General features: G+C 35.9%; 1 protein-coding gene and 1 long non-coding RNA gene across 2 annotated transcripts in view; one reads left to right on the top strand and one right to left on the bottom strand.

Annotated features, from left to right (window-relative positions):
• Positions 1-1,616: 1,616 nt before the first annotated feature.
• Positions 1,617-4,026, bottom strand: LOC307139190. Its single transcript, XR_013818103.1, has 3 exons — positions 3,903-4,026; positions 3,122-3,171; positions 1,617-1,719 (listed from the first exon to the last, which is right to left on the bottom strand). It is a non-coding gene; the product is annotated as an uncharacterized lncRNA (long non-coding RNA).
• Positions 4,027-6,632: 2,606 nt separating this feature from the next.
• Positions 6,633-8,732, top strand: part of megf8 (multiple EGF-like-domains 8) — a 30,597-nt gene continuing 28,497 nt past the window's right edge. Inside the window, exons 1-2 of the mRNA XM_079836540.1 lie at positions 6,633-7,029; positions 8,350-8,608. Coding sequence (XP_079692666.1) covers positions 8,437-8,608 — 172 coding nt within the window. The 5' untranslated portion in view covers positions 6,633-7,029; positions 8,350-8,436. The remainder of the gene's footprint in view (positions 7,030-8,349; positions 8,609-8,732) is intronic.

The following is an 8,732-nucleotide window of genomic DNA, read 5'->3' as shown; positions in this document are numbered from 1 at the left end:
TTAAACAAGTTTTTTTTTAAATAAAGCTGCTCTTACTTTCTGATAATACTGATATTATTGTAGTGTTCTGACATATTATAGACTGATAATCATTTTAATTATAGGCCTATAATTCCTTGTTTAATTGTGCAAAATGTATTTAAATAATGAGGAGTAAGCTAATCTATCTATTCTTTTATTATGCAACATGTCGGTTGTGCATTGATGCATTATGAAATTATCACGGGAGCAAATTAAATGTATTATCAATTTAATAATAAAAGTAGGCCTACCCTAATAATAATAATAATCATTTATATACATAAATAGTAAATGCTAAATCTTCACTCATACAGTGAGCAGACAAGTCGCGCTCGACGATCCGAGCCATGGTGTGAGCATATAAACCGTGAGCTTTGGCTTTACATCGCATGCGATCTACTCGTACAGTGTGAGTAGATAACCTTGCTGAAATCGCACAGAAATCGCACAGTGTAAGCCAAGCTTTAAGCAACTTGCATATTTCGAAACAGCTCTTCAATGCCATAGATTCAAATTTAAAGAGTGGTGTTTAGTTGCAAGGTCTAAACACCACAGCACCTCAGCTCGCAATGTAGCGGTGGTGATAGGGCATAGCGTCTGCTGTCTGACGCCTGTCACGCACCTGTTGATGATGCTGCTAGACTAACGTTAGGCTACTGGCAGTGGTTTGAATCGGGAGAGCAGTCAGGGTTGAGGGCAAAGCAGTGGAGGTTGAGGTCGTTGATGCATCTGTAAAGCAGAACATTGATATGGGAAGCTGCTCGCTACGTCCGCGCATCCTAGCTTGGTGACTATTTGATTACATATGCGATTTGACGCCATTCACCCCCACCCAGGTTATATTAATTGTCTTCTTGCAGACGTGGCAATAAGCCTCGTGGCTGTTGCAAACTACTGGCCTAAGCCAGTCTTTAAATCGTGAGTCCTCCAGCCAGAGGTCCGAAAACTTGCATTTCCCCATGCTTTAATTACTGAATGGAAGCGAGCTCGCGTACATGTTTGTCAGCAAGCCAGCCGCGGACCCAGTTTGTTTCAGCGCGCGCGAACGAACACCACCTCACACGATATCGCGCAGGTCCTACTCTAAACATATAAATAAATCCACGCGAATTTTAGAAAAAAAAGGCCAAATTGACAAATTTATCTAAAAAAAATTGGGCTCGAAAATTTAATACCTCGTCAGATGACGTTTAGTACTTTTTACTACTTTTTAATGCCCTTAATTTTGGCTAATTTCATTTACTACCTTTTACAACCCCGCGGACACCCTGACTATAAGAGCAATTTCATGATATGATATACTTCATATCACCTGTGGTGTGGTAGGCAAACGTCACCTCCTGCTCAACTGACATCTTATGCTGCCTTCACGTGCTATAGGAATTACTGAACTAGTTTCCTAGTTAAAAAATTGGACATGAACGCCCTCTCAAGTCAAAATCTGAATGTGATGAGCTCGTAATCACAACTTCAGAAGTGGGAAGTAGGAAATTTCTAGCACATGAAGGCAGCATAAGACGAGGTTGGCTGAAAATTAAAAGATAAAAGTCTCTCAGAAATTGCAAATAATTAAATACTTGCACCTGTACATACTTGCATGATTAGTTTTTAGTTCAGGTTTTAGTTGTAGTCCAGCTTTGTCCGTTTCTCTGTCTATTCCTCAGTCTCTCTGTTTTCTGGTCACTGGTTGGATATGATCTGCATATAAAATAATGTATACATATTTTGGTAACACTTTACAATAAGGTTGTATTAGTTAACATTAGTTAAAGGGTTAGTTCACCCAAAAATGAAAATTCTGTCATTAATTACTCACCCTCATGTCGTTGGACACCCGTAAGACCTCCGTTCATATTCGGAACACAAATGAAGATATTTTTGTTGAAAGCTGATGGCTGAGAAAGGCTTCAGATAGGCCTCCATTGGCATTCAGTACATTGACACTTCCAAGATCCATGAAAGGCACTTAAAACATCGTTACAAAGTCTATCTCACCACAGTGACTCTACAATAATTTTACGATGTGACGACAATAGTTTTTGTGCGCAAAAAAAATCTAAATAACATCTTTATCCAACTTGTTCTCGACTTCCGTGTGTGCCTCCACGACGCATGCGCGAGAATATGACGCAGATCCGGCGTTCGGACATATGACCCAGAAGCGATTTGTTTACGAGCAGAGGAAGACGCGCGTGTCTAAGCTGTTGGATTCTACATTGATCGTGCTTTAGGTCTCGGCGTAGTTCTCAAAATGGGGCTTAAGTGTGCATTTCATGGATTCCCGAACGCCGGATCTGCGTCATATTCTCGCGCATGCGTCGTGGAGGCACACACGGAAGTCGAGAACAAGTTGGATAAAGGTGTTATTTTGATTTTTTTTTGCGCACAAAAACTATTGTCGTCGCATCGTAAAATTATTGTAGAGCCACTGTGGTGAGATGGACTTTGTAACAACGTTTTAAGTGCCTTTCATGGATCTTGGAAGTGTCAATGTACTGAATGCCAATGGAGGCCTGTCTGAAGCCTTTCTCAGCCATCAGCTTTCAACTAAAATATCTTCATTTGTGTTCTGAAGATGAACGGAGGACTTACGGGTCTCCAACGACATGAGGGTGAGTAATTAATGACAGAATTTTCATTTTTGGGTGAACTAACCCTTTAATGCATTAGTTAACATGAACTAACCATGAACAACACCTCTGTTCAGCATTAGTTAATCTTTGTTAACGTTAGTTCATAAAAATCCAGCTGTTCATATTAGTTCACAGTGCATTAACTAATGTTAGCAAGATTTTAATAATGCATTAGTAAATGTTGAAATTAACATTAACAAAGATAAATAAATGCTTTATAAGTGCAGTTCATTATTAGTTAATGTTAACTAATGTAGTTAACTAATGAACCGTATTGTAAAGTGTTACACAAATTTTTAAGTGCATACAATGAATCATTTTTAATTACTTTGTCATGTTATGCAGTGACATATCCCACATGAGACTAAACAGTCACAACAAGATAACAAATAGATGCCAAGTAGGAAATGCAGGCAAATGCATTAAAAGACGTTAATCACATAATGTTAGTCAAAATATATACTTACAAAGCCAAAGATGCTCAGTGCTGTGGCTCTTTCTGGGGTGTTGTTAGCTCCTGTTGACACAAGAGAGAAAAATAAGAAATTTTCATTAATGTTTATTGACTATAATGGTGCCTAAATGTTATGCACATGATAATTCACAGATATAGGATGACTGCTAGATTGACCACTTACACAATCAAATGACTATCAACACTGAAAAAAGAGAGAAGACAATAATAGAGCCTTCAGTGGCATGTAAAAATGAATTCATATGAAATAATATAATAAATAAGAAGCCACAATGAACATACTTGAACTAATTATTATTTTACTTGAATATATATTAATCCTCTGGTGTATACACTGGCGTAAATGTTCTATTTTCGAGAGAGAGAGAGAGAGAGAGAGAGAGAGAGAGAGAGAGAGAGAGGGCGCGCGAGACAGCCTTTGACACCGCTAACGTTACTTCAAATGGCGTCACACACATTTAACTGTCAACGAAAATATGTAACTATAACTGGCCGTGAAAAGACGGAAACCATTGTTCGCGTAAATACAACATTTGGTACATAATGTACAATGCAGGTAACAGTTAGTCAATTGTATGCAAATTTAATGGGTTATGAAAGCGGTTCTTGAGGAAAATGAACAGTTCCCCGAGACTGTCATATACGTTAGTAATAGCAATTCGATATTATTATTTACTTTCTTCATATATGTAGCTATATTTAATGGATATTGGTTTACGTTTTAAAAGTATCAAAGACATTTGTGACAAATTTGTCAAATAAAAACTTCTTACCTCAGGAAAGCTCGCAGCTGGTGTCTGGCGATCCGATCCACAGGCAGGGACGTCCGTTATGCGCGCACTCGACACAAACCTCATTTGCGCGGGCTTGGCACGCGAGTAAACAATTTAAATTGTGTGAGGTGTAAGCAAAGTTTATAAATATATTTTTTAAACATTTAAAAATTACATTTATATCACCACACTTGTACTGGTATTACTCTGGCATTAAAATAATAATAAATAAAATAAAATTACGGATCATGAGATATAAAATGCTAACAGTAGGTGTGTGTGTGTAGCCTACCGTTAGCATTTTATATCTCATGATCCGTCATTTTATTTTGCAACGTACAGTTATAGCCGAAAAATAAACAAGTAATGAAACTTCACTTTGCCCTCAGCCTAAACGATTTGCCAGGGAACAAATTATAGATCCATGAGAGCAAATATGGGCCGTTAAATCTCCACAAGACTAATTATAGCTGGAGACGCCACAGAGACATCAGAGCCAGCGGCAGACGTCAGAAGGGCTAGCCGAGGAAAGTCTACTCTCGCCGGGTAAACAAGCGCTGAACGCCGCTGACTCACTGGAGCTCACATCTCCGAAAACACCAGATAAAATGTTAAAATAGGCACTCTTCTTATAAATAAACCACAGATTTGAGCTTTAAACAACTACATTACCGACTAAAAAAGTCTTAAAACTACGTTTTGTCACACATTAACAGTTTTAACACAAAAAGACGTGTAAACACAGCCCATGTCAGTCATTTCTCAACGAGAAGAGCCGCTGGCAGAAGCTCCTCCTATGAGGCGAATTCGAAATACATTTATAACACTAATACTTTACTCTATTTATTCTATACTCTATTTTTTCCTCTTTTTGAAAGTTGTGAAATCACTATTGTGGAGTTTTTCTTTTGCTATTTGAGCAAATGGGCACACAAAAAATATATAATTATTGTATTCTCTCATTCACCGCTATAAAATTAAACCCAACTATGACGACTTCCGCTCTGAGAAACCCGAAAATGTGAAAAGGGTAGGAGAAAATACTAAATATAAAAATTACTTCTTTGTCTCCCACAAAGAACTAATTTTACATCCTTCCATCCACATGTTTTTATTTAACTTTTAAACATCCAGTGTGTGTGTGTGTTTGTGTGTATTCTTTGTTTACAGTAGCACTACTGCTTTTACGTAAACAGTAAAATACTGCAAATTCCCATATACAGTAAGTTACTGTAAATTTCATTAAAAATACCCACAATGCAGTGCATATTACAGTAGCTAACCGTAAATAATATAAATGGTATTTTACTGGGCTTTTTTGCGGTAAGTAACTGTAAAATTGCGGTAAAGTCTAACAGTGTATGTCTTTTGAATTTAGTATTTTTTTTTCATGTCATTACATTGTTTAGAGCATAAGAAACAAATGGGATTTTTAAAATTATATTTTATTCATGTCCTCGTATGTGACACCCGGGCTAAAAAATAAAATGACAAGGATTTTCTTTTTCATTCACTAATCAATTTTCAGGTTTCAGGACCAAAGTTTCAGCTTTTAACCAAACTTTGTTTAAAGATGATTCTCAACTATGTTATGAAAAATATAATGGAATGAATTGATATACCATTTTACTTGCAATATGTGGATAAAATGCCCATATATGGGTTTTCCCATTCAATGCAATGTAACTATACACTGTATCTAATTTGCATATTAATGTGTTCTTGGAGCAACATGTAATGAAAAAAGAAGTGTAATAATGGGAGTAATAGTTGGCAAAATTCATAATAATTTCATTATAATATCTAATATTTTATAGGAAAATTGATATGTAATTTCTTTCCCTATTCACTTGTTGTGTCTCCCAAAATGCCTGATAAATATGATTTAAGTCCCGGTGTCCTCTATTGAGGAAATCAATGCCCTGTTTTGTAACAGAAAGTCATATTTTGGTTAAAAACCAATGATGTTGAGATGTTGATTCAGAAGAATCCAGAAGTAGAAGGGCCTTTAAAACTGTGACATGTATGGTGTCGGAGAAATTCACTAAAATATAAGGTCCTCGTACAAGGACAGTGGCACCCAGGAGATGAAAATATAAAGTATTTTTGTTGTTGTTTGTGATATTTATTAATTAATAATAGATAATAAGTGCTAAATAATAAATGGTGCTATCTTTTGTCAATGTGCATTATTGATTATAACGAAAAGTACTTGAACAACATACTTGAATACAAATTAAATAAATATTATTACAAATATATAATTAAATGTAAGCATAAATAATTTTCAATCATTAATTTTTCATTTATTTTTACATAATGAAATGTTGCAAACAGTAAATATATTAAACATTATAAAAGGTGAGTAAAAATAAATAAATTGAAATGTATTTATTTATGTAAAATAAATGTGACCTGAAATAGCGACATAACGCCTTGAAAAAAAATTAAAATGTAATAATTTCATTATACATGAATTTGTTTGTTTGATCTGTTAAATCACTCCATACGCTGTCTTATCGTCAAGCTTAATATTGTTTTTACACAATGGTTCTCGCCAGGAAATCATCATTTTGGCGGTCCTCAGCATTAAAAGTTTTAAACCCCCTGATATGTAAGATTGCAATGCAATACTATCAAAGGGCCAGCAGAGAGCCTGTTCAGCATGCTCACGGTTATGTGTTGTTGACAACCATCTGGAAGCACACACACACACATCCCCAGTTAACAAACACTAACAGCACAGCTGCACGATCCAGGACGCGTCCTGCACATCAGGAAAAACTTAGGCACACGGTTGATGTTGGACCTGTTATTTCTTGGATTTAGCCAGAAGTAAAACCAATTCTTTTTAATAACATCTGGAGATGTTTGGTAAATAAAGCCATCCTGTGAGCGGAGCTCAAGGCCTTTGATTCCAGCAGCTCACAGTCACACATCATCCGCGGTGGTCTCGCGCTTTAAGCCGCTGGGCTCAGCAACCGCAGCGGCGGCACCACCACAACAATAGCAGCAGCGATACTGCTGGGGCGTCGCTCAGCGCGTCTCTTTATTTATCTACTTGACACAGGATGTAAGTTACGAATATCAATGCTTTAGAAACATGGAGACCAACACTCGAGAATCGGTGAGTAAAGCGGAGGACGGTTTGATTTTTCCTGATAGCTAGCGGGACAGACATAGCTAGTCGGTTAGCTTGTTCAGCTAACGCGCTGTCTCAATTGTCAGTTTAAAAAAATCTCTTTGACTGATACCGGTCAGCAAATGCTTGACTGACAATGGACAGATGAACATTGCTATAAAAAATATTGTTTCACAAGGGACCACAGTCGGTTAAATGTGGTGACAGAACAGTTAAGTAAACCGTTAGCTCAGCATTGCTGTTACAATGATGTCTGTGTCAGCTAAACCACCAAGTTAGACATAACGTACCATTTTATAAGCACAAATGCATTGGAAATTTAATCAAATTCCAGAAGCATTCCCTATTAGATTTTATGATTGGTAATTTTCTCTGTGTATGTCACTTTTTTCCTCATAAGGTCTGTGTTACTTTGCAGCAAATATGGTTGATTCTAGTCTATTGCATAATTTTTCCAAAGACAGCTAAAGATTTTTGCAAGCATGCCTTTTGCATCAGATGTTGTCTTTTTGATAATATAAGATTAGTTAAGAACGCTTTGTCAGTTTACAGGACAACGAAGTTACAGTTTCTACTGTGTCAGTGACAAGACAAAAACAAAACGTAAAACAACAATATTAACAAATTATAATGCAATTAAGGATTGTATAAACCAATCTTAAGCCTAATATGAAATCATTCTTTTTGAGAAAAAAAAAAAAAAAAAAAAAAAAAAAAAATATATATATATATATATATATATATATATATATATATATATATATATATATATATATATATATAATGGAAAATTCAAAATCTAAAAAAATAAATTACTTTGTTTTATCATGTATTGTTTCATGTTTGATACAGTAGGCTTTTATGACGTGATATTGTGAGAATAGGGAGCTCACACTCAAGGAAAAATACACATACATTTTATTCACATGCCCAAACTGAGCAAAAATATGCAATTTGGATCAGATGTTGTTATTAATATGGCCAAAAAGTAAGATTAAATTTAAATTCTGATAGCTTTTAATGTAAATGAGATTTTTATAACAGTATAAGAGACTACTTACATAAAATGCAAATAAATATCAGTTGTCATATATCTATATCTCCCAAAAATATGTCTTAGTAAGATTATATTTATTTAATATTAAATTAATTAACTAATTGTTGGGCTAAAACATGCAAAGCCATACAATGATTGAGAGATGTACATATAAACAAAATACAAGTCATTCTTATGTTTACTTTACAAAAGCTTTCTCAGCAAAAAGACATTGTGGATAATTCATATTTGATGTATTTTCTCTATAGGTCTCCATACTGTGAGCAAGTCCAACTTCCCACTGTCCAGCGGTTTTTCCATTTATTTCTCTCTGCCCTTTGCGGGTGGAGGAGAGGATGATTTCCCACACCCCGACTCTCCTGCTGCCTGTCTTGGTGGTTCTGATCCCTGTTATCTGGGCAGGAGACTGTAAGGGCCAAAGACAGGTTCTCCGGGGTGTCCCAGGATATGTCACAGATGGGCCGGGAAACTACTCTGTGAATGGGAACTGCGAGTGGCTCATTAAGGGTTGGTGTCAAAAACTACAAAAACAAAGGGCAGATTGGATGAAAGAAGCTTTATTAGCATATAGTATAAATGAAAGGAATGGTTGTTTTAAGCTTTTCGCTTTTAATTTGAATGAAATGAGAAT

Source organism: Gobio gobio (genome assembly GCF_949357685.1).
Source record: "Gobio gobio genome assembly, chromosome: 15".
Taxonomy (NCBI): Eukaryota; Metazoa; Chordata; class Actinopteri; order Cypriniformes; family Gobionidae; genus Gobio; species Gobio gobio.
This window is presented reverse-complemented; position numbering and strand designations above follow the sequence as displayed.